The 26726-nt window shown below is 35.2% G+C and overlaps 1 protein-coding gene across 1 annotated transcript in view; it reads right to left on the reverse strand.

The window, feature by feature from the left end:
- The window catches only part of ZNF236 (zinc finger protein 236), a 72441-nt gene that overhangs the window by 12036 nt on the left and 33679 nt on the right, over positions 1-26726 (reverse strand). The window contains exons 10-28 of the mRNA XM_065667867.1: positions 25662-25890; positions 24298-24570; positions 22073-22276; positions 18815-18959; positions 17418-17678; positions 16936-17186; positions 16351-16452; positions 11130-11281; positions 9922-10028; positions 9676-9827; positions 9352-9564; positions 8570-8846; positions 8010-8113; positions 5391-5756; positions 4710-4825; positions 3504-3747; positions 3008-3187; positions 1635-1787; positions 147-337 (exon numbers count right to left, since the gene is read on the reverse strand). Coding sequence (XP_065523939.1) covers positions 147-337; positions 1635-1787; positions 3008-3187; positions 3504-3747; positions 4710-4825; positions 5391-5756; positions 8010-8113; positions 8570-8846; positions 9352-9564; positions 9676-9827; positions 9922-10028; positions 11130-11281; positions 16351-16452; positions 16936-17186; positions 17418-17678; positions 18815-18959; positions 22073-22276; positions 24298-24570; positions 25662-25890 — 3720 coding nt within the window. The remainder of the gene's footprint in view (positions 1-146; positions 338-1634; positions 1788-3007; positions 3188-3503; positions 3748-4709; positions 4826-5390; positions 5757-8009; positions 8114-8569; positions 8847-9351; positions 9565-9675; positions 9828-9921; positions 10029-11129; positions 11282-16350; positions 16453-16935; positions 17187-17417; positions 17679-18814; positions 18960-22072; positions 22277-24297; positions 24571-25661; positions 25891-26726) is intronic.

Here is a 26726-nt window from a genome sequence, read left to right on the forward strand (position 1 = left end):
CTGTTGGCAGAAAGAAGGAAAGTTAACTGAATATTCAAACACTATGTGTTTACAGGACAAAATTATTTTCTAAGCAAAATCTCTGATTCCTGCCCTGTAGGCCAGTGATATTAGTTTATCTGTTAGTTCAGAAAAACTTTTCTTACCTGTGAAGTGATATTAAGTGTAACTGCATCAAGACCACCTGACAACATTCCCTGAGTGTCAGCAAGAGTTAAGGTAACACTACCATCTCCTCCAACTCCTGATGAAGACATTACCAAATTCTGAGTAGAAACTGTAGACTGAGATATGGGTGTTGTTGAAGGAAGGTTTGCTCCACCTGTTGTATTAAGCTCTGGAATATATGTGAAGTAGTAAAATAAGAAAAAAAATAGGATCTATGACATACCTAAACTCTTAGTTGCATGCTTACTTTAACTGAAGTTAATTTCTATTTCTCATTTGCTAGGCCTTTCTTTTCTAGAAGCAAATAAATCAGTTAAACAGCTAATCATGTGTTAAAAATTGTCAGATGATAAAATCAGATAAATTACATCTAAATGTAGCTTGATGGACATCATACTGCAAAACAATAACTTTGTAACACGGCACATGGAAAATGACTCATTGCTGAAAAGACACTCGAAGTTTGAGGTTACAAATTTCTGTAGTCTGAACACTTGCAGAACTCTCACTGAAACACACTTTTACTCATGGCAGTAAACCCAAAATTTGGTAACTGTAACCCAACACAAACACCCTATCCTTGCAACGTGGTTGATAATCCATAAAAAGGCCAGTTTATTATCAATAGGCATTTCATAACAGTTTGATTATAACAAGTGTATAATAGTTTATTACAGATTCTTCAACACATGACTAGAGGCCTCATGGCTCTCAAGTCTAAAATAAGCCTGATAAGAAAATAATACAGAGGCACAATATCACTGTCTGTTTTCACTAATTCGTTACACAAGAACATGCTTAAACCTTCAAATCTTACAGGATACTCTGGGGTAGGCTTCCCCCAGTACGACATCGAAGCAGATTTGTTTTATAGATGTATATGAGCACTAAAGTAAGTTATGAAAAGAGACAGACTAAGGAACCAGAAGACAGGGAAAATATATTTCCGTATCAGTAAGTGTATTCTTACAACCTGCTGCAACCAATCAGTGTAACCAATGCAATGCGCTGCACAGGGTGAAAGTATGAACAACTATATACATACACATGTGTCGGTGTGTATTTAAGAAGATACAGGTAGAAATTCATATACATATTTAAAATCTTAATATTTGATTACCACAGGAAATTTTATATAAATGACATTTTATCATCTGTCTGCAACAAATGCATGATTTCTTCATCCTCTGATTTACAGAAATAGTCCTTCAATATTCCTGTAACTGCCTCAAAGTACCAATTTTTAGATAGGCCTTCTTATTTTCATCTTCTTCTTATGTTGAGTAAAGTTCATTTAAATTGGCACAAGTTAAAACTAATAAGAAAATACACAAAGCCATGCAGTTCCTGAACTGTAATATGCAAGATTATACCATTTACTTACCTGGTCTAGTTTTTGTTTGTTTGCTTGTTTTTTTTAATTATTATTATTATTATTTTTCATTAGAAAATCACTATATGCATACCTGGAGTATTCAGTGAAGTGCCCTGAGAAAGAAGCTGGTCGTTGCTTATAGTTAATGTAGCACCTGTTGTCTGGCTGTTGATGGTTGGCGCTGTCAGCCTTAAGCCACTATTCAGATCACTGCTTCCAGAATTATGCTGAATAAGATCTTGGCCTGAATACAAATTAGTCCTATTATAACTAGAAATGGCTCAATGTTATTCTGCTACTGTACTTAGAACCATAAAACAAGTGATCATAAAATAATAAAAGTACAAAACATGCAGATTTTTATGCAGAGGTTCAAATTTTTAATACAGATGCAACTATGCATATCTAGATACTAGCATGTAGAGAAACACCTGAAATTATTAATATTTAGACAAATACTGATCTTATTTGTCTAGTTTCAAGGCACCAACTTCATGAAACCATAAAACTCTAGCAAAATAAAAGCTAATGGCTAAAATATGGGAGGGTTTATCTAATATATGGATAATTAATTGCATTGAACACATCCTCTTTTGTAAAAACATCACTTTACATATGGTGTTAATTTTGTGGGACGGTCAACAAGCACAGAACATAGAGAAACTGAAACCTATACTCCATTTTTCTTAGAATAGTGAACATCTATTAGCAAGCACAAAAACCTGAGTGGGAGACCCTGACACCTCAACACTGACATTATTGCCATTACACTTAAAACCACTAAATGCATTACAGAAAACAGAAAAAGAGAAAAGAGAAGAAAAAAAGGAAAAGAAATTTAAAAAAGTAAAACACAGATAAAATCATTAAATATTATACTGGATATACTAAAGAAGTGTTATGATACAAAATACAAACTGTCTTTGGGAGAAATAGGTATTTATAGTATATAGAGGCTCAGTGTCTTGAAGGCAGTAAGAAAGTCAGAATTAATTCAGAGACACCTGAAATATTAGCTACATATTACAAGGTCTGAACTACACTTCAAAGAAAGATCAGAACATCTGTTAGAACATGGTTTCACAGCATTTAAAGAAAACTGATTAAACTCATCCCCAGTGCTTGCCTGCTTGTTCATGCCCTAGGTAACACCCAGGAGTTGCGCTACCCCAGACGAGCATAGCAGTGAGGTAAGAATTGGTTATATGGGCTTTGCCATTAAGATAAGTATCTGTCGACTCTAGGCCATGAATAAATAGGGAACCAATCAAACATATCCTCAAAGAAAATATATATGGTTTTCAAGAACAAATTTAAGGAGTACCTTTTAAAGCTGATGAATACTAAAAAAAAACCCCACACCATGGGAAAGCTGTGGACTGTGAAAATACCCTCAAATGCTACTGTACAGCTACCTTATAAAATACAGATCTAGTACCATTAAAGATACTTTAAAATACCAACCAGATATTGTAAGAGTGATTTCTTGAGGACTTTCTGACGAGCTCGTAGTAGTAGAACCTGAAGCATGAGCTAGAACTTGACTCAAACTGGAATTATTTATGGTCAACATTATCTCATGTTGTCCATTTGAAGATGATACCATACCCTGTGAAGTCATGACTTGAGAGATGTCTTGTGTACCTAAAAGTAAGTGGGTAGAACAAAAAAAACCACAACAAAACAACAAGAACAGACCATGAAGATTCTTTCATGACAGTAAACACAATTTTTTAAAGCAATTCATGCATTATTTTCTAAACTACAATGAAAACACAAAAGAAGCCAAGGAAAGATGCTAGAACTTGTACTCTAAAGAATAACCTGCAAAGAAACAAATTGGATATGAAAACAATTTAGGATCTTCAGAAAAAAGATTGTGCTGAATTTCTCACTGTGAGTAATACCATAAGTAAAACTAAGAAATCTAAAGCCCAACAGAATTAGTGACACTGCTTACCACTAGCACTGGTTGTCAGCACAGACTCTTGCTCAGATAGGGATCCTATTGTCATGTTAGCAGATGATGTTACCGTGGGCTGCAAAGACAGGCCTGATAAAGGCTGAATAACCACATTAGCTGGCACTGCATTCTCTGCTGCCTGGAGGGAGGAATTCTGTGGAGCCATATTGGGATCTCCAGTTAGCTGTTGAGCAAGTAAATTACTCTGCTGTAACGTCTGCTGTAGAATACTTGGATCGATCTGGAAAGCAAGTTTTCAATCTGATCAATCTGAAGTTAAGAGATACTACAGTTTAAGCAATATCCTTAACATAAATCCAGAACTCATATTTACTGCATATAGAGTACACGTAATATTTAGACTTGTTATATAACTATTTTAAACTTATTTTTCAAGAGTCCATATATAGCCACTCTCCAAAGTCACTATGTAAGCAGCCTAGACTCTTCCCTGCCTTCCCTCAGCAAAATGTTTGGAAAATCATAATCCCAGTTACATGTGAATATGCTTGGCACCAGGTACACTGCTGGCATTCTTTACTTTCTTATTTCTGCATGTAATGCTTATCACTGTCTTCAGGTCTTTGGAAGTGAAAAGACATGGAGCACAACCAACTTAATGAAAATCATTCTTTCATATCATTTCAAATACAAGATTTCAGGTGTAATTATCTCACCTTTTTCTGTCATTCATTTTACAAGCTTAATAGGAATTTCAATTGTAAATCCGATATTAAAAGCTTATAAAAGCTTGCCAAATAAAGCAGGTGTCTGATGCTAAGGAAAAGAACATTCTGTGCAATAATTTGGGTTTGATTGTTTCCAGGGGAGGTTTCTTTTGGGGGCTTGGTGGGGAGCCTAAACTGCTTTTGAAGTGAAAAGACAAAATGCAATTAGAATAAAAAAAAAAAAAAAAAAAATTGAGATTTTTAAAGCAATCTGCCAAAATCCCAGAGGGGCATGAAAAAAAAAAAAGAACCTGAAAAAATGAAAAAGAAAGAAACCAATCAGGAAAAAAAAAACCACCAAACACTTGTGCAGCTATTCTTTAGGTCTTCTAACACGGTACAACTAATATAGCATGGTATTCCTGCACGCCTCACTAAAAGGGAATCTTCCAGAATTATGTATGCTCTTTAAGACTTCCTTCAACCCTCAAAGTGATTCTATAAAATTAAAAGCAAGAAACTGTGAGCAACCTACCTGTAATGTTATGTTGTTAATACTGGTGGCATCTATTCCAGAAATTTGTACATTTTGTCCAACCAGATTAGCAGCAAGTTGTAACTGTATTCCTTCAAGAGTGGCCAAGCTACCATCTGTCAAGGACACAGTTAAGTCACCTCCAGCTACCAAAGAAAACAGTTATATTGTGATGTTTTTCTATATCATTACTAACTGCCTCTTTTAGTTTGTTTATTTTTACAAGTTAAATCAATATAAAAGCTATACACACACATATTTATGCCAAGAAAAATACTCTGAAGTAGATGATTGCCTATTTTAAAGCTCCATAAATTCTAAGTAACTGAAGAATTGTTATTATTTAAGCACTTACAAAACAAGAACCACTCCAGAGTAGCTGAATTCCAGAGTAGTGCAGTATCAGTACTCCAGCTACTTATTGTCTGTATTTTCTTCCTTTCCGCAGTGTAACATCACTGCAGAACTGAAGAGATCTTTTCAAGTGAACTGCACACATTTTTCCTTCATTCTTAAAGGAATACATTTCTGTTTGTGTCACCAACATGCATCAGATCATGAATGCAGGGCATATCTTACCTGTTTGAAAAGCAGCGTTTGGCATAATTTTCTGAACTCTAATTAAAAGCAATGTTCAGTACTTGATCTCAACACCACCAACAAAAAGTCATCCATTTTTACCTGACACTGAAGCAGGCAAGATAGCCTGGCCCACAAGTCCTTGTTGAAGTAAATTTTGATCAAACTGATTGGTCAAAACGGAGTTATTCATGATGAAAACATTGGGGTCTGTTGAGGATGAATTAAGAAGATTGACAGGTTGTAGTCCCTCAGCTGAAGTACGTGCAACAGGCTTCCTAACTTTCTTTGCCTCTGGTTTATAATGGCACTGTATGTGGGTTTTTCTGCGCCCCGAAGTACGAAACCGTAAATCACAGTGTGGACATTTAAAGGGCTTTGCTCCTGTATGCAGACGCATGTGTACTTTTAGACTCCCTTTTGTAGAAAAAGAATTACTGCATACATGACAACTGAAGAGCTTCTGGCCTGGAAAAGTTTCAAAAACAGAAAGGTAAGTGATAAAATCTCTAGAAATCAACAGCATTGTACCAACAGTTTAAAAAAATACAGATTCTGAACTAATTTGAACAGAAGAAATTTGAAGTAATTTGCCTTTCCCTTAATAATTTAGATTGCTTTTCAAATTAAGATACTCTTAATTGAGATCCTTAATTTCTTCCTATTTTTAAAAGTCAAAATGCTATTAAAACTTTCATGCAGAATCTTATTTGGTCACCTGCCCTCCTCATCACCTCAGCTTCCTGAATAATCAAGTTGTTCCAAGTACACAACTCACGAAACTGGAGAATTAAATTTTTATTTTGACCTCTTCAGCATTTGGTTTCTCCTTAGCTTTTCCTTTTTAACTGTAGCAGCAATATACTTCTGCTTCAACCTTTACTTCAATGCTGACTAGTATTAATGGATTACAGGTAGAAAATGAGTAAAATTTATAACTGAGATAGTTAGCTGTAGGTGTTGCCCACAGATTAAAACAGCTTTCTGGAAGGCAATACAGGCTCAAACAGAGAAACTGTAATCAGTTAAACTTCATGTTAATCCAACATAAGATGGCCCAATTATGAAAGAAAATGGAAAAAAAAACCCAACAAACCAAACCAAAACCCCCCAAAACCCCCACATGATCAAATGTAGCTTTGTAGTGAAAATTACACTTCACAAGTGCATGACAGCTCTTTGAAGGAGACCAGATTTTCACTGACAAGACTTTTTGGAGCTTTATACCGGTTTTATGTGAAAGGACCTTAGAAAAACTGCTGTTACAGGATGAAAGGAAAGAGTCCTTTAATAAATTAAAGAAAAAATAGTTACAAGACTGAAAACAAAAAGTAGGATTATATGGACAATTTTCACAAGGCTGGAAGTCAGCAAGGGAGCTCTTTAAGCACCTGAGTGAAGACCCAACCTAGTCAAAATTGTAATACACAATGTGGAAGAGAGGCTTTACAGCAGGTTGGAAAAAATCTGTTAAAGACATTGAAATATTAATTTAGAATGTTTTACATTATTAAAAAGTTTGCAAAATCGTAAAAAGCTTGAAAACCTGGGAACAATTTCCCATTATTTCTCAAATGAACTTAGGAACAAACTCATCAAATGGCACACTGAAAAGTAAATTTGAACCAAGGAGTTTGTTACTGCTGGAGCTGCTGGAAGCCACTTAGTTTTACTTTGTTTTTCTAGGTTCAGAAAATGACTGGGTAGAAGTAATATAAAATATTCCATTAAAGGCAGTAAGGAAAAATGTACAATTTCTAGTTGAGAGTCCCACAACTTGCAAGCTGCTTGAATCTGAAGGAACATGATCATATCCCTGCTTTGTTCTTTTCATTATCCTTACCATCTACTACTGTCTAAGACAAGACATTAAATTACAGAGACAATTGGTATAAATCACAAGAGTAGCATTTCTTATTAAACAACAGCAGAAAGCACAAAACCACTGAATTGGAGAGAGGAAGCTTCCATGTGCAAAATAATTACAGATTACAGCATTAAAAACTAACATTTTTTGCATTTTTTTAAAAACCTTATAATGCACCACAGCAAAACTGTAGACTGTTTTAGAAACTAATTAGTTCAGGATTGGTTTACTGAAATTTATTACAGAAGTTCAATGGTAAGAAGAAAACAAGTATTAAAGATTTAAAGAGGTTGTTTTTAATTTACAGAAAATTGGGCTTGAAAAATACTACTACTGTAATTGGACCTCTCTGAAGAATACAAAGAAACTACTGCAAAAACTTAAATATTACAGAAATTTGGTTTATATTAAACTTGCATGATTCAAATAGCCAGACACTTTTATTTTTGGACTCTCATCTTTCAATTTACTTAGCAGCACAAACAGTAGCATTTAACGTTTTTTAAACTCCTCCAACTCCACCCTCTTGTTCAGGAAAAACACCACTGAAGTGCTACAGCAGATCTGAAATGAAAATATTATCTAGATACACACATAGTTTTTCCATGAGCTAAGACTATGACTGCTTTGTAACCCTACCGATGCAGAAGGCTGTAATAATATGGTTTATTCAATACCGTAAGACAACTCATTTGATGACAACGTAAGTAACTGAATTCCACCTAGCACTGCCATTCATAGTGCCATTTCCCAAATCACAGTGAAACATAGCATTCCTTGCAAAAACTTTAGTTAAAACAGCCAGTCAAGAAAGTAACCAGCTCCTAAACAAGGACATCCAAAATCTTACTGACCTGTGTGCGTCTTAACATGACAATCTAGAGTGGATTTTACAGTGAAACTTTTCCCACATTCTTCACACTTATATGGCTTCTCTCCAGTATGGATACGAACATGCCTAATAATTCCAGAATACATGTATATGTGAGTTCCTACTTTTATGTCAGCTTGTAGAAAATTCATTTTGCATCTTACTAATTTTAGAATTGAATACTTATATTAACATTACATTCAGCAGAACTAATAAAGATGATGGCTCAGGAATTTCCCTTTTTTCAAACTCATTCTTACATGGTTTTGCATGCAAGTCCTATAGCAAGAAAAAAATAATTGATCTTAACACTTCATAATAATCATTTTAATACTGCAGGAAAAGAAATATGAAAAGGCTGGTTTAGTCATATCCAGAATATGTAATATTTTGACAATGGTATGACACATTCTGAAAAAAGTGTATTTAGATAAAAGTCAAACTTAAGCTTAAGCATAAAAAAGTTACGTGAAACTGTTACTGCTAAGTTACTGGTAAACAATTTAGAAAGCTGAAAACACACCAAACTTCTCCATTGCTTACCTGACTAAATCACTGGGTTTTTTAAAGCTCTTGGGGCAATAACTACAACAGTTGGCATATTTGGGCTCGGCTTCCAGTTCTGCTTGCTTATCTTTGATCTCACTAATTCTGTCTTTCTCTGCAGCAGACTGGACAAGAACTTTTTCTGAGACAGTGGCAGTTTCTCGAGGCCTAATCTTTGCCAGTTCTGCTGTTTCTTCTTCTGTAAAAGTTATGACACCAGGACGAGATTTTCTGGATGTTCTTTCAGAGTTTTCATCATCATCTTCACATGCAACTATTGAAAAAAAAAAAAAATCAAATCTAAAACAAAACAGCACATGTCCGTTTAGTTTAATCTGTCAGCTGAAATGACAAAAATAGAAGGGTTTAATAATAAACACGTGGCCACTACATTACATGCTTGGGCTCAAATCTCTTTCAGAGGTCTAACTCCTCATGTCTGCACTTCTTTTAAAAAAAGCTGGATTCATCATTCTTATTAATTACAGTAATTAACTACAGGTGTAAGTAACTGAGGACAAAAAAATGCTCTACTTTGATGACACACTAAAATAACAATTTAACGTACAATACCTTGAATATACTGGACAGACTCCTGGAAAACTGATTTCTTTAAACAATTTAGATAACTGAGCAATTTCAGTGGCTCTGGATATTAGACATTACCTGTGCTGGAAGGCTAATTTTTAACATTATTGTTACAGAATTTACATAATCCACTGAAACATCTGTACTTGTTATGTAGTAAGGACTGTAAAAGTAAAAATGAAATAATTTACCTCCCCCTCCTGTTTCTGTAGCTGCTGCTACAGCTGAGGAGACTGCCTGATGTTTTTTCATATGTTTTTTGCAGTGAACAGTTGTTCGAAAGCTTTCATCACAGAATGGGCACTTGTAAGGCTTCATGCTCATGTGAGTTGCCATGTGCCTGGTAAGGCTGCCATTAGTTGTGAAGGAGGTATTGCAAATGCTACAGCTGAATGCTTTAACTCCTTGAAGTAACAGAAACAAATAAGTAGCATGCCATTTAAGTTTACTTATACAGGACATACACAAAACCCAAATGTGACTAAGGCTAATATGGAGCTGGTATACTCTGTTACCTGTATGGGTCTTCTCATGCGACTTAAGAACTCCTGAGGAAACAAAGCCACGGCCACAGAGTTGGCATTTATAAGGTTTCTCACCAGTATGTGATCGTACATGTTGTTTCAAATGGCTGGATTTCTTAAAACCCTTGTTGCAATACTCACATCTATTAGAAGAAAATTGTTTTCATTAATTGCATATAATTACTACCCATAAAATATTCAAGAAATTCTGTGACAGAACCTAAAAGTATAACAAACCTATACGAACGCTTGCTTTGATCTTCATTATCCTCAAGAAAATGGGGCCTTTGGGTGTGCAAATCGAGTTCTTCTTGTGATGCCTGATCTTGTATCAAGCGGGTAGTCTAGAAAGCAAAGCCTCAAGTAAATTGCAGCAACATAATGCTAAAAGTCACATAAATAGACAAATAAAAATTGTAGCATCTACAGTCAACACAAGTAATCAAATTTATGCTTTCATACTTTTCTGTAAAAAAATTAAGAGTGTGATACGTCACTCCTTCACAGTGAGAAGGAAAGCAGCAAAATGTGCACCTGCTGAATTGGAAGACACAGACAAAATGCTGTACTTACACCTCACTGTGAATCTAGACAAATTCATGTCTCAAGTCTTGCAGATTTTCTAGTGGTTGAGGGGATAAATTTAATACCAAAGCACTCATTTTAAATGGTACAGAGCCCCTCACTACATATAAAAACGCACAGTGTTGCTGACAGACTTCACTAATTTTTTAACAGATTCTTCTTTCAAGCAAAAAACATGACAGAACAATCCTCCAAAATGACAGCATGTTTTAAGATTTGAAGAAAACCCCAAAGCCTGTAGGCTCTTCCAGATCCTAAAATCCACCTCAGTTCTCTCACTGACATTTGCCCTTTACAAGCAAGCATGAAGGGAGAGTAATTCATTCAGATCATGGTAAACACATCACTACAGATGTTCATCATGCTAAGTACTGCTACCATCATAAAAAGTTGTATGTAACCTGTATTTTTAGCAATTAAGCTCTTCTACAAATTTAACCAGGTGAGAATGACAACAGAATACCATAAACTGCAGTATGCAAGCTCCATGATTGATCCCTACACATTTTGATGTTTATTGCGTGATCGTATCTATATCCATAGGAATTCAATAATTAGGACACAATATAGTGCAATAATGTAAAATTCTTTTATAACATTAGGTCCTTCTCTTAGTTTTAGACTTCAAATCCAACTTTATAGCACTATACCCTTTTTTGAGGCTACAGCATCAAAACATACAGCTCGTTTTTCAGAAACATGTAGCAAGGTCACTATTCCTCCACCCACCCTTTGATTCTCCAGTTGTTAAGCAATCTAGAAAAGAAATCACAAAACTTTTAAGTTTGCCTAATTACTAATGAAATAGTTCAAAGAAACTCATCACTGAACACAGAATTCTGCCTTCTAGCAGTACTTACTACATTAATAGTGTCTGTATTTGGAACCTGAAGAAGGGCTGGTGGATGGTAACTCGTTGAAAGAGCCTGAGATTCAAGTGTGCTTGAATCCTGCAGCTGCTGTACAGCTGGAAATTGAGTCTGTTGATTGTAGCTATCATTCACTGTAAAACCTGCCAGAAATCAAACAGTTATAAACCTGGAAAACATACTGAATTGGACTTTGAATAACACCACACATTTCTGAAGACTACCTTCAAAACAGATTTTGTAGTATTACCATACAGTAATACTTATTTTATACTCTTCACTGTTGAGTGTCAAAATACGCAAACGTTTTTGGCATCTACATAATATGCATAATAGGGTTACTTACCATTAGCTGGAATTTTATTGGAAAATCTCCTTCACAGAAAAACACTGTTTGAAGTTTCTTCGGGGTGCCACAATTACCTTAGAGCCATTGAAATTTTGAATTTCTTGTATGTAAGCATGCATGTGTCAAACAGGTTGACCCATCTCCCTTTATCCACGTTGGTACCACGCTCCCTTAACTACACTGAAAGCCGATCACAAGGATGCAAAGCTCAGTGGGGAGGATGGCGGGTGAGTGGAGGAGATGACCCAATAGGAGAACTCCAGTTTCTGATAAAGTAACCCCATTTTCTCCTACTTTGGATCTCCTCCACATATTCCCACTCTTTAGATAAATAGTAAAGTAGATCCTCTCAAAGGCAAACTGCAAAGTAAAAAATAATCATATTTTTATTCACATTTCCAGTATTAAGACCTGAAATGTTTATTCGGTTTTGTTCTTCTGAAATACCAGATCTTAATCACCTCCTTTTCTACATGAACGAATGAATGAAATGACAGTATCAATGATTCAGAGCCAGGAAAGTATAGCTCAAATTGCAGGGGTTTTTAATGCTATCAGAGATGCCCTTTTATCAACCCCTCTAAGCCGTAATACTTCCATTAAAAAAAAAATAAAGAAATAAACCAATGTATGTGAAAAAAAAATGAAGCCACAAGTATGAGTAATTAAGGTAAGGGCAGCAATTTTACTACTTCTGTGCAGTTTGCCTTTAGTGGACAAAAAGGGTGAAGATTGTGAAAACAGGGTAGAAACAAACCCACATCAGATGATCACAGCATCAAAGGCCAAAAACCAATGCTTAAAGAATATTCTGAATTACAGTATATAAAAAACTGGGATGTGTTAAGTTTAAGCACAAATTTTCCCAAAAGACACTTTCCACAGCAGAAAAATACTGTTACTGATATAGGAAAAAACCTACTTGTATGCTCTTGCTTATACCACAGAATGAAAACCAACCAATGTAAATAAATTTTGAAAGCACTATTAGGTTGTAATTTATCCTAATGCTGCAACTTATGTACCATTTTGTCTCCTAGAACTACCAAGATTACAAGAAGTAAAGGTTCAACAAATTAAACCTTGCACCTCAATTACTCTTAGCGAAATGACAAAATGAAACAAGTAGCCTGAAGAATAGTGATGCAAAGCTTTACTGTGTAAGAAGGCTGCTAATTTCTGTTTCCAAATGTATTTTAAAAGCACCTTTTTGGAATAATGGTATTCTCACTACACTTGATGAGAATACAAAAGAACAAGCCCCAAGAAACTAAAGCAGGAAGTGATACTGCTTCTATGCCCTACATAAAAAAAAAAAAAAAAGGGACATAACCATTAAATGCACAAAGAAACAGCTATCTAAAAAATAGCCATTTTTCAACTCGTAATTTTTGCTAGCTAAGGAGAAAAAACAAAATTACTATACCATGACCTGTTTCACTTCACTGTGTTTCAATAAAAGCAATTATTGACATCCTGAAAAACTTCCCAGGCTCATGAAACAAAATGCTTGGAAGAAAAATTCTGAATTTAGAGGTATTTGGGACAAACTGAAGAAAGAAATACTACTTCTAAAAGTAGTTCTGGAATAAACATAAACCAACACAGGAAAAAGTATGTACATGATGCTCCCCCATTTTGCTCAATACTTAGTAGGAAGGTCAATTTCCACTCAAATTTTAAAATGATCTGACAATTTTGAGTATGCTAAAAGCATTTAGTACCAGCATACTATTTCTGCAGTACAGCACTGAAAAAACCCAAACCAAACACCAAAACCAGACATTTAGTCTGACAGAGATAAAAATAAATTTCAGTACCTTTATTTTCTACTCGTTTTCACAGAATCATAGAATAGTTGGGGTAGGAAAGGACCTTAAGATCACCTAGTTCCAATCTCCCTGCTATGGGCAGAGACACCTCACACTAAACCATACCACCCAAGGCTCTGTCTAACCTGGCCTTGACCACATTATATACTGTTTCTCAGAAGCTTTTGGTTAACTTTCAAAGAACAGAAAACATCTTAAACTCTGTAGGGGAGTCTTTTACCACAAAGTCCCATAAACTTGGAATTGGATTTTGTATTATTTCAGTACAATCATTGCATTGATTGTTTTTCCTTGCCTTTAGGACAACACCCAACCTATTCTCTTCTACATTAACAAAGCATAATAAAAAAATAGATTACTCTGCAGGTCAGTTTACTAGTGGAAAGATACGTCTTGGAACATGAGAATGAGAAAACAGCATGGCAGCTCATAGTAAATGCTGTATCTTAGTTTGGACAAACTTGGAAGTCTTTACTGACATATCACTGAATTCTAACATTAGAAACATATCTACATGCATCCCAGTGAAGGTCAGTCACTAGCAATTCAATCTTCTGCAGGTTTGCTTCCTAGGCAACTTTTAGACACAGCTGAATCAATGTGTTAATAGTCACTGAAAAAATTGGAATTCCAAGTCCTAAGATGGCAGATCAACTTCTTAGGAGAAAAAAATCCCCAAACCACCCCAGCAGTCTGATGGCAAGGGTATATTTGTATGGGCTAGAGAATAATAGTATTTGGATTTTTTACAGTTTTTCAAGATCATTTTCCTATCAACACTAAGTAATAATTAACATTCAAACAGGCTTACAGGGAGACTTTAAAAGGAAGACAATCTATATGAAAACATACTTGTTGACAGATGGTATTCAATAACCCAAAGTCATTTTCTGATAAAAGGTCCATTTGTTTGTTCTGACTTCACTAAAAGGTCTTCAAATGAAGACGCCTGAATATGTAAACTACAAAGAACACAAGTTCTTTTTTCCAGTTTTCTAATCTAGCTCAAATGAGTAATAGATTATGATACAGCAGCACCTCCACAAGATCTGCGCTTCTTTACAAGTCTGGACATATCAAGAAGAAAATCTATCCGAACAAACCAGAAACCCTGTAGAAGTATTACAAGCAAACCTGAAAGAATAAACAAAATTCTGACAGGTCTGTGCAGATCTAGAGATCAGCCTCACCTGTCAGAAATCAAAAGACTTTTATTTTTGTTCTTAAAAAAAGAAGAAAAATAATAAAACCTACTGAAGATTTTTTAAAACTCCTACATTGTTTTATTAATAAACACTGTGTCAAAATATTTTAACAAGAATACAGCCTAAAAATATCAAGGACAAAAAAAAAAAAGACAGTGTTTTAAGCTTCAATGTTCTGCCTAGTGGATAGGAAAAAGAAATTAGGAGCATGAAGCACAGATGCAGACATAGGGAGAGGGTCGACCAATTTAACGCATGCATCCGCGCAAATGCTTACCTACCTGAAATTCAAAAATTTTGAAGGGCTCCAGGATCTTCAAGGAAACTTCAAAGAGTTGGGAATCTGTGGATGAGATTCCAAGTAGAATAGGAGACATCTTATACAAATGAGACTTTAAAAAACAAAACCACACACCACAAATGTTCTGATTCTCTGTACCGATTTTAGAATGTATCGACGATCAGCCTAGGTTCTGATGATGAAAGAATTGTTTAGTGAGATCTAGAAGAGTCTCCTCCCTTCCCAAGAAATCAACCAGTATTCAACAGCTACTTAATGGAGAAGATACACGTACATAGGAACTGAACTCTAAGTAAGAAAACAAGGTTTACATACCAGATTTTCAAATTCAAAGGAGCCATAAAAATCCAAAAACCCAAACCCACCCTTGAGAGAAATAGAGTCAAAACTGCACTTTTTTTTTCCTGTACTCTCTTCTGATTCATTTGAAAACTGTAAAAGCTAACTAATTAAAGCAATCCATAGGGATTTAACAGGATCAGGTTCAGTCTTGTTTAATAAAGGCACAGACTTTTATTTTTTCTAACTCAGTTACATAAGAAGCAGCACAACTTAGAGAATTAGAACCAGCAGCAAATTATACTGCTTCTTCAGTGTCTTGCAACTTACCACAATCAATTATGTTTTTGCAAAAAACCCGACACATATAAAAAGGGAATGAAATTAAGAATAGAGAAGTTTACATAGATGGAATACCAGTAACTGGTTAATCAGTTAGACAAACATGGACCTATTTGCTTGAGTCAGAAACAAGAAGAAAGCGATTCAACTGGTCAGACAGTAAGAAACGGAAACACCCTTGAACAAAGCCCCCTTCCTTGCCTTGTCGTCATCCCCAACCCCCCAAAAACCCAACAACAAACCACACACAAAAAACTAGTAGCTTCGTATCAAAGAACTCAAGAAAGCCACCTCTGAAAAGCAAAAGAAACAGTCATTTCTTCATTCTCTGCAAGCTACATAAGCCTTACACTTTTTTCAGTATTATGTAGGGGAGACAAGTTTCCAAATGTTTACAACATCTTAATTCGTTACTCATGTAGCATTACAAAATACAAAAGGAAACTGCTGCACTTAGGTGAAAGTATGGGTTATTTTACGTAACTATACGTGATTATACTTCTTTTTCCATAATGAATCCCAACAGCTACTCAATCAAATCTTGAGACTGTGTTTCTGACCATCTCAGATTATAAGCACGTATACTTGGGTGGAAAGTTGTGCAAACTGCCTACTGCCACAGCAATTTCAAACACAGTTAAGGAAAGAATATGAAATGCCTACATCAAATAACTGTAAACCCTATTTTGTAATGACTAAACAATCTCATAACAGCAAAATATGTTTAAGTATCCAAGATATTCCACAAAATATAGTTTCAAAACTAATTTAAGAAACAGTTTTTGCAAGTTCTCTGCATTGCAGCTAGTTTGACGGTGGATGCCCACTTTCCGAATGTTTTGATAACTATGCTGTAAAGCCAGATTTATAAAAATCACTTAAAAAACCTTTATTTATTACTAACCTTGTGATAAGCCCTGTTGATCAAATGGCTGCTGTGTTATAGCTTGCTGTTCAAATTGAGTGATGTTTTCCTGTAAAGCATGCTGGGATGTCACAAATCTATCTGAAATGGGGAAAGGAAGAGGAGGAAAGGAAAAAAAAAAGAAGGGGAAAAAAAATCACAAAAAAAATACGTCATTAACTGCATTAACTGCACAATTCAGTTGTTCTCAAAAAAACCCTACATTTTAGAGTAATTTGAATTTTTACTGCATTAAATATAATCTTACAAAGTTAGCTGAACAGGTATTTAAATCTTTACTTATTGTAGGCTTTATTTATATTCCTCTGTAGTACTTATTAACTCATTACACACTAAATGGTGCAAACCTTTAACAGTTTTCATCATTCTTAAGAGTAAACTTAAAATACCAATGAACGAAAGAAATTGTACAATATAGTTTACGCAGGCAGTTTTTACTCTGTGTTTTCCCAATTGTTTCCTTGCACTGTATTGAAACTTATGAAGTGAGGTTAATTTGAGAACTTGTTTTTTGAGAACTTGTAAACTACCTCATTATAAATCTTTAGCATTTCAAATACTGACCCTCATCTTGTCCTAAAGGCTGATCAGCCAATTGCTGCTCCAGTGCTGTTTCTTCAGTGCCTACTACTGGCTGTTGGTCTAACTCTAAAATAGCTTGCTGATCTGTTGCAACAGCTTCTGACTGCTGTAGTTCATCACTTTCAATCTCCACTTGCATCTGTGTAGAAACATGAATGCTCTGCTGATCTACTGTGGAATCATCTATAGAGGCAGACTGCTCATGTTGCTGAAGTTGCTGTGCAAGTTCATATCTGCAAAAAATATAAGGTCTTTTTATGGCTTCAGTTAAGACAATTATCCTAACTATTTACATGAACAAATTTCTATTTTACACCATAATTTACTCTACATTCAGAGCTACCTAAGTGTTTGGTACCCATAAACATTCAATTATCAGTACTTGCTACAGAGCAATTCCAAGTCTTTTTAAGGAAGCAGTACTGAAATACAATGAAGGATTCACATAAAAATTGTAAACATACCTATGAGTCTTCATGTGTTTTTTACAGTTTAGTGATGTTTTGAATGTTTTTTGACAATATGGACACATGTATGGTCGAAGGTCATTATGGATCCCCATATGTCGCCTGAGGCTACCACCAGTAGTGAAGGCCCCGTTGCATATAAGACACTTAAAAGCTTTCAATCCAGTGTGTGTTCTAATATGTGCTTTCAGAACTCCAGCTGATACAAAACCTCTTCCACACTGAGAGCACTTAAATGGCTTTTCACCAGTATGTGACCTTTTTAAGAGAAAGCAGAAGTTAAAGTAGATTTAACAGTTTGACTGATGAAGTTATTAAAATACTATTTTACTAACTTTAAAATGAGCAAAATGAACCAAATTAAGATGATTGCTGTATGGATGGAAAAAACCTCAGTTAAGAAAATCCAGAGATTAAAGCTTTAATAAATTATAAACAACCTGCATATCACCACTAGCAGGGCTGTGATGCTAGTCAGAAGCATGTCCAAAGCAATGCTGTCTGACAGTTTTAATTATGTTCTAGTCCAATCTCCTTTTCTGATCCTACTCAGCCCTGTTTAAAACATTTGGGGTGATTTTTTCCACGCCAGATAATATACTAGGTCTTCAGGCTAGTATACATGTATTTTCTTCAGTTTAGCTAAAACAATGTCCACAAAAGTTTTGAGAAAAAAAAAATAAAATACAGTCCTCCTCATATTATATACTATTACTACTACATTTAGAAGCAAAGCTTTTGGGAAAAGAACTGTGCCCATCCTGAACACGCCCTGAACAAGGCACAGTACAACCAGTCTTTCAGACCGTGAAAGCAATATTAAAGTGGGTAAACTCTTTATCAACACGTCCCACTCACTATATCCTTCCTTCCAGAGCTGCTAGAGTAATTTCCCTTTCAGACTATAGAGAGATATAAAACAGACTCAAGGACAGGTTAGAAAATTGTGCACTGTGCAATGAGAATTTTGAGGGTTATGACTGTAGCATCCCAGATATGAGAGCTCAGAGGAAGGCAGTGTGAAATGGAAGATAAAGGAAGTAAGTTTTAATAAAATTAGGAAAAATTTAGGGGTGGTTTAGGATTATAGTAGCCTTAGAAGGCCATGAGTAGCCATCAAATGCCATAATAAAAAAGTATGACAGATATCCATTTTGCTACCAATATACATAATATGGAAGTAAGCACTTGTACTGCTAGGACTGCACGTAGGTATGAATTAGTCCAAAGTCTCCTCCAATTTTACCAGAAAAATCAGTTATCACTGGTTCACTATTTAAACAATGGTAAAAAAAAAAAAAAAAAAAAAGTCTTTTCAGTGGAAACTATACAAATTTCATACATTTCCATAAATCTATTACACACATTTCCTTTGTTCTTTGTATTTATTTTACCTGATGTGTTGTTTAAGATGGCAAGATTTTTTATAGGCTCGTTGGCAATAAAAACATTTGTACGGTCTGTCTCCATCATTCACAAAATTATTGTTGAAATAATTTTGGAAGAACTGGCTATTCCTTGGGATTGGCTGGATAAGACCTGCACACACACACAAAAAGGAAAAATTAGTAAATTTGTCCCAAAGTTTCAGGAGTCTGAAGAGCTAGATTTGAAAAAAGTGACTGAACTTTTCATATGCAAGAATGTAAAGAAAATGAGCATGTTTTCAACACTTATGCATGGACCTATTTAGCATTATATACATTGTATTGTACATGGTATCTATTTTAATGATAGCTCTTTCATCCATAGGTCCACCTCATTACATTAAGTCTCACGTATGTCCAAAACAGGCATTAACTTTTTTTAACACTGGCAGTTACAAATTCATTGCTAACCAAAATAGTTTTTCACTTTACCAACTTCCACCTGAACCAAACAACATCTGGTCAACATATCCCAGATATACATTATAATTTGACAAATTTTTAATATGCATTTTGTGTACAAAATACCATGATACATACATCTGCCTTTACATAAAGGCTGAAAAAAAAATAAAAAAAAAAATAAAAATCAATGAAAATTTCTTGTATTTGTACGTAATCAACTCTGGCTAATCAGTCAGTCTTGCTAATTCTCTGGGCACCTCCGAAAATTTATTAAATACTCTTCACACACTGGTTCCTGAAGTCATTCAAGTACAGATGTGGAAAATCAGTTAAAAGTTCCTGCTACTAAACATTCAACTGCTAATGTAAGAGTATGCTGTCTCAGAAGCAGCCAGCAGAAGGGCATCATCTCAAGCACCATGACAGAATGGGAACACGAACAGATTTCTCAAGTAAACAAGCTCATCATTCATACATCTGTGAAAAAAAGTACTCATCTCAATACTAATACACAAGGCTAAAGGAGTGATGCAAAATCTCAACAAATACGCAAAAGATCGCTTATGGCCCTAAGTTTTTCCTTGTATGCTCTCACTTCCTTTTTCAGGCCACTTCATCTAGCATGCTATGTTTCATATCCAGAAAGGAATGCCCAAAGGACTTCTACTGACTTCTAAGTGTAACTGAAAAAAGCAGAAGACAAGAAGAGGCAATTCTCTCAATTTTGAGAAGAGGTGGCAACAATGAAAAAAAACCAAGTTTATCTGTCCCAGACTTGAAAACGTTTATGTGTGTATATACATACTTTTTACATATATATAAAAACACATATATGCCAAAACTTCCTTATCTTCCCCAAGTTCTGTTGGTCTAGTAAAAATATACCCACCGCCCCCCCCCTAAAAAAAAAGAAAAAAAAAACCAAAAAAACCCACAAACCACCACCAAACCCACAACCCTACTTTCTGAATTCCTTCTGGCACCCTTCTGTGATGATAATTAGTAGAGGCATATAGGAGATGACACAAATCCTCCAAATCAGAAGACAAGATACTCCATATAACAAATATTTGCTCTCAAGTTATTTTTGATCATATAAAAGCAGAGTAATTAAGTTAACTTTTAGAATAAATGACAGCTAACTTGTGACCATATCCCAGGTTACAGTGGTTCTGGTCTGCAGAAGCACTGCAGAGATCCCTAACAACATACATAATGGAACAGAAATAAAAAAATTCCTAATAAAACACTTCCAATTTATTTACTCAACCTGCTCAACTCAGATAAATGAGTCCAAGCTGTTAAAATAGTTAAAGGTGGCTCTACACTCAATACAGCAAATCAGCAGAATAGTTCCAAGTGGAACATTTAACAAAAAGGTAATCTTCCTCCTATCAGTTCCATCTTTAGAACCACAGGACATGCTAGAAAAATTACAATAAATCTTTGCATTTTGTAGTCAATGAATACCATCAACTAATGCAATAAAATGAAACAAACATCGTACCATTCTGCAGGCTTTTTAATAGACTTTTAGAATAATTGCAACTTTTTTAAAAAGCCAAATATGTATCAACTTGTTTTCCTCAAAGCTGCCATTCAAAGATTAACACTATAATAGAGCAACAATGCTAGTTTCTAGCAATAGCCTAAAATAAACAAGATTTTTTTTTCCTGGGAACCATGGAAATACTGTCTGTGGGTCGGAAAAACATGACACCTTCTAGACAAATGGTGGAACTTCTTATTTTCACATTGAACATTCCAGTATCAGCAGAGTTCATGTGTTATCAGTACCTCTAGGAAACAACTTTTACAGTATTTCTTTTTAAATTGATTTGGTTTTGTGGGTTTTTTTCCAAAACCCAGAAATTCACTGCACAGATTTCAATTGTATTGGAATGCTTTTTCTTTAAAATCAAGAAACAGGACTGTACCTGTTCCCAGGGTTTACTCAAGAAAGAAACATTGTGTGACCCAAATATCTGAAACTTTTGTCTAAGTTCTGTTGCTATTCTGAAAATTCAAGTTTCATATACCGGATACCAAAATAACCACTTCCAGTGCATACAGTAATTCTTGGAAGCAATGAAAGCGAATGGATCTTTAAAGAGTGAAATATTTCATCAATATAACATAAAGATATTACCAATATAATATTCTACTATACTAAGATGACTACACAACACAGAAGGCAGGGTCAAAACCCACAATGAAGAATAAATGCCTTGCCCACTGCGGTGACCTCTACTGGACAAGAATGCATATTGTCTTGATTAGGCTGTACAATTCACCTTCTTCCAAGACGTGATTTTATGTAATGTTGCAACAATTACTCTACAACAGAATTAAAATAACTGTATGACTTTTCTATAGCATATTCCAGAATTATTCTGCTCTCTTTTGAAATATTACCACTAATCCAGTTGAAGTCAATTACAACAAATACACTAAAATCATATAACGCACTGACTCATTAATATATGTAATCTGAATAAACGATAATCTTAAGAACAGCCTAGGTCATGAACTGGCATCTCTTCTGTAACAACAGTCTAATTCGACTCCTCTCCTAATGCAATGTAAAAATGCACACACTTTTTTTCTGGTAAGGATTATACAATTTCTCTGTAAATAAAAAAAGATTCTTCATAATACTAGTGAAAGCAAACTATAAAATATGGCACTTTTCTGAAGCCTGATTTTTTCCAATGACTTATTTCAAAGTGTCTGAGTAAGCTCTGATTAAACTGATAATTAACCCTCTATTTTCCAGTGAAATCTAAATTTCAAGAGAGTGTGGATTTACTCACTCTTTACCTAAATCAGTTATGAGTATGGGCTCTTGTAAAGGTATGTCTGGTACTGGAGCACTCGTCTTTCCCACTCGAACTTTTGCCGGTTTACGTTGATGTCGCAGCTTTCTTAGTTCAGTATGTTTAAAATGTGAAGCAATGTGAGTTTTCCGGTGGCCTGATGTTCTAAACTTTTTGTCACAGTGAGGACAAGCAAAAGGCCTAACACCTGCAAGAGATTAAAAAACAAATTAGCTTGTGACTTTATTTCCTCTGTCCTAGAAATGTCATTTTGGAATACATATTATCTAGTCTGCATTTTCTTCTTTGTTTTCTGTCAGGGTGTTTTTGTTAAATAGATTTTCAAAATAGATCTATAAAATCCAATAAAAATTAAGTATGGAATTGCTGAACTACTAACTGGTTGTAACACATCACTTTAAGCAAGCCTGTTATCAGGAAACTGGATGATGCAAAAGTGACAGGAATTTTCAAAGGGATCCAGAAGCTATCCTATGAATTGCAGATAGCAGAGCAAATGTCCTTCCAAAACAGACCGTTAAAAGAACTGTGAGAAAAAAAATATCAAACACATAGACAAATGATATGTAACAGAAAGCATGCCAACAGGAATTATTTATGAAATACTTTAGCAACGCAAAATCCAGTGGAAATTTCTCCTTGGCAAAGATACTGGAGAACTCGTTATAGAGACAGGCAAAGCTGACAAACTTTCAGCTTCTGCTGAAGGGGAAATCTTAGACTTAGAAGGCTAGGAAACATGATTGAGTGTTATGAAGAAAGTGCTATAAAATCACAGGTGGAAAAAATGCACAAGAAATAAAAATGAACCAGTCATCACAGTACAGTAACTAAAACATCATACGATACTTCACTCAACACGTAGCCCAACATTTCAAATTCATTATGCCAGGTTCACATGGGTTCAAATCCGATTAGCTGTGGTCTTCGGAACAAAAATCTGCAATGTGCTGCCTACTGCAGAGGTACAACCTGCTTCACAAAGCCCTCAACCTAAAGATTAGCATACAACCCAAAGATTAGCATACACTGCTAAGAAGCATTACTGTAGGCTTCCCCTTTTCCATATGCTGCCATCAGAGAGAGCACAGGGGGCTAGACAATTTCTGATCTGACCCAGTAAGCCTAATCTTCCAGACAGAGGAAGAAGCAAACATCTCTGACAGGAAGAACAATTGCGCTGAATGATGCCTAACTACATGCTAGAGTTCTGTAAACACTGGACTATGTATTTTTCAAGGCACCTAGTGCTTTTGCCACTTTGTACGAGCAGACTTCTTAAATACAGTAAGGGTGACTTTGAAGTAACTGAAAAAAAAAAATACTGTTTTACAAAAAATACAGTGAAAAACTTTCTGTAGATGAATCCAACATTGATATTTCATGGATTAAAGGCATCTGACTAGAAACCATAAAGGCACTCAACTAATGAATGACACTTTTGCAGAACATATAAATACATAAACAGGAATGACAGGAAAGAGAAGCACATTTACAAGCTTGTCTTGCTGAAAGCTGACTGACCTCCAAGAGCAAAGAAAGAAAAGTGGAAAACAACCAGGTAGTCCACCAAGAGTGGAAAATTCATTTTTCTCTATGTAGAGGACAGAAGTTCAGCCACAGAAAGACAGATACGGAAGATATCATACATGATGCAATAAAGGACAAAACGAACAAAGGAGTTTTACAATATGCAGTGTAAGATACTGAAAACAGGGAAGTTGGCAAAACCATGAAGCAACAGCTTATTGTTGAAGGCAAAATGGCAGGTAAACAAATAGTACTGAGTGCTACAGTGAAATTATCAAAAAGTGTGGGAGAGGGGCGGGAAGAAATGATGCAGAGTAAATACAAAAGATGACTGGGGGTCAGTAAAATCAGAATTCAAATTCTAAGAGTATGACTCTTTAGAAAGCGTAATTAAATACACTCAGAATAGTGATATTCAAAACGAGCAACAGCTGACTCATAATCAGAAAACTAAATGTCCATGGCTTTTTTAAAGAGCCTTAAGTTCCAAAGCCAGGAAAAACTAGAAAGATATGACAAAAATTAAGTTAATTATGTAAGACATTAGAACAGGTTAATTCTCCGACAGATATAAACGACAGGGTAGACATCTCTGCAATTTAAGCACTTCAATTATCTTTTTCCATTCAAGGTTTCACCCACATTACAGAAAATACAAATGCAATTTTGAGGCCTTACCTGTGTGTAGACGAATGTGAACTTTTAAACTCCCTGAGGTGGAAAAGCATTTCATACAAAATTGGCACTTGAAAGCCTTAATGCCAGTATGCGTTTTTATATGTGCTGTGAGAGTACTCTTAACGGCAAAGGCGCGGAAACACTGGGGACACTTGAAAGGCTTCTCATGGGTATGAATGCGAATGTGGCGCACTAGGTCACTTGGTTTTTTAAATTCTTTAGAGCAATATGGACAAACATGCCACCTTATTCCATTTTCTTCACGTATAGAACCTAAAATAAGGAACATAAAAATAAATGTGTTTTAAGCATTTCACAAATTCTCCAGAAATTCCACCACACTGATATTATACAAACCAATCAAAACACAAAAACATTTTGTGAAACAGACATTTTGTCAAAAATTAACTTCTCTATCAGATACTTCATAAAAATAGTGATGGGCTGGAATGACAACAATAAAACCCAAGAGAATCCTGTTGAAATTCAAACATTTTATGCTATTGAAAAGAAAGAAGGAAAAAAAAAAAAGAAAAAAAGCAAAAAAGCTAAGAAATGTCTGACTTCACAGAATAGAACGGAATTTTTATGCCACTTAGAAATACAGAATGTAGTTGCAATGCAATATACCAGATATCTTACAAATACAGTATTAACACACAATTATGCAACAATGAATCGAAATCCCTAATCATAACCACATTGAATTACTTTAAGTACTAAACACTTAAATAAATTGGGCAGATACTTTTATAAGGTTGCATTTAAGCACATGGAGACAAAATCCAGGCTTGCATACCCACAACAGAGTATAGAGGTGCAATATTAGTATGTAATAAATCAGCACTGTGATTCCCAACATAGGTGACATGAAGTAACCATAATGCCAATGTTCATCCTTCCCGACATGGCCTAGTTCAGTGACAATGTGCATGATTGCAGCAGTACTGCACTTCTGCCTCTGTGAAGCCTCACTTTCAAAGAGGAAGAGTAGTGCTTCCAAGAACTCTGATACAGGACACCCCATAAAAACCCAATCCTTCTCAGAGAAGGATGATGGGAAAAAAAGCAAAAAGATTAATATTCTTTTTTGTCCTTTTCCGTAAATTCCGCTTGTTTAAATCTAGAAGATTTGACAGCGTAACTTCACTTAATGCCATTCTGACATGGTTTTGCACCAGTTATAGCGAAAGTTATAAATACTACTGATCACAATTTCCACACATACTGTGGTTTAGACAAGAGTAAATGAAATTTATCTCATCCACAATATGTTTTGGGAAATTCCTTTATAAAGCCATCAACACACCCACATATACTATAGACCTTACAGCACAAACAGCAGAAGGCAGTGGCAACATTACCAGGTAAAAATGATGACTTCTTCTTAATAAACTTTTTTTCTTTTTTATCCAATTTATCTGTACTCTCTTGCTCCTTATCTTGTTCTGCATTATTAGAGTCAGCCTGATGATTTGAAAGCGTCTGGATATCTGGGTTCTGATCCTGTGTCCCAGGAGTCTTAGTTTGGCTGCAGTCAGTAGAATGTGCAGAGACGGGAATTGAAGACAACCCACTGTTTTCTAAAGCTTGCTAAAAGAACAAAATACTTCTAGGTTAAGAAAGAAACATTTCACTATTGTCACAACTTTTCTCATGCAAATACTTACAAGATATATCACAACTATAAATGAAGAATTAAATGTCTTGACCTCTCAAAATATCAGCTGGATTTCAAAATTGCAAAAACATTCTTACACAACACTGACTTCTGATTGTCTCTGAGATTTTAAGTTGGATTTCCTGCACTAGTACATGTTCCAACAGCTGCCTTTCAGAAAAATGCCAATTTTTTCTATAGAATCAAGCATTTCCCAGGAACATACAGTTATCTCTTATGCCTACTACATGACAGAACAGTTCCCCATATATGCTAAATCTGAACCCATCCATATGATCAGAGATTAAATGCTTATACAAAATCTTCAAGAACCAACCTCAAAGGCCAATTAAAAAATAAAAATAAATAATCTATCAAGATAATAGTTACATTTCATGTTGTAATTCACTGCAACCACACAATCACTTTCCAGCCATTAGAGAACTCATACACATAGTTACATGTAACTTTCAGGTCTTCCAAAAAGAAATTTAAATGGTACTTAGAAGAGTAGAGATGAAGAAATAGCTTAAAAGTTAGCGGGCTACCACCAGTACTAAAGAAGTTTTTATTCTATCTTATGTCTCTATGAAGGCTGCACTACAAGCACAGGCAGTTGCACCTCTTCTGTTACAAAGCAACTTCTACTGCCAATATCTAGGACAGACTAATGGTTACAAGAAACATTGGTCGAGCAGGGAAGGAATTTTCTTGCACAAATAGGAAATATTCAAATCACCCTTATTAATTAGAACAGGATAAAAGCCCC

The sequence above is a fragment of the Lathamus discolor genome, chromosome 2 (genome assembly GCF_037157495.1).
Source record: "Lathamus discolor isolate bLatDis1 chromosome 2, bLatDis1.hap1, whole genome shotgun sequence".
Taxonomy (NCBI): domain Eukaryota; kingdom Metazoa; phylum Chordata; class Aves; order Psittaciformes; family Psittacidae; genus Lathamus; species Lathamus discolor.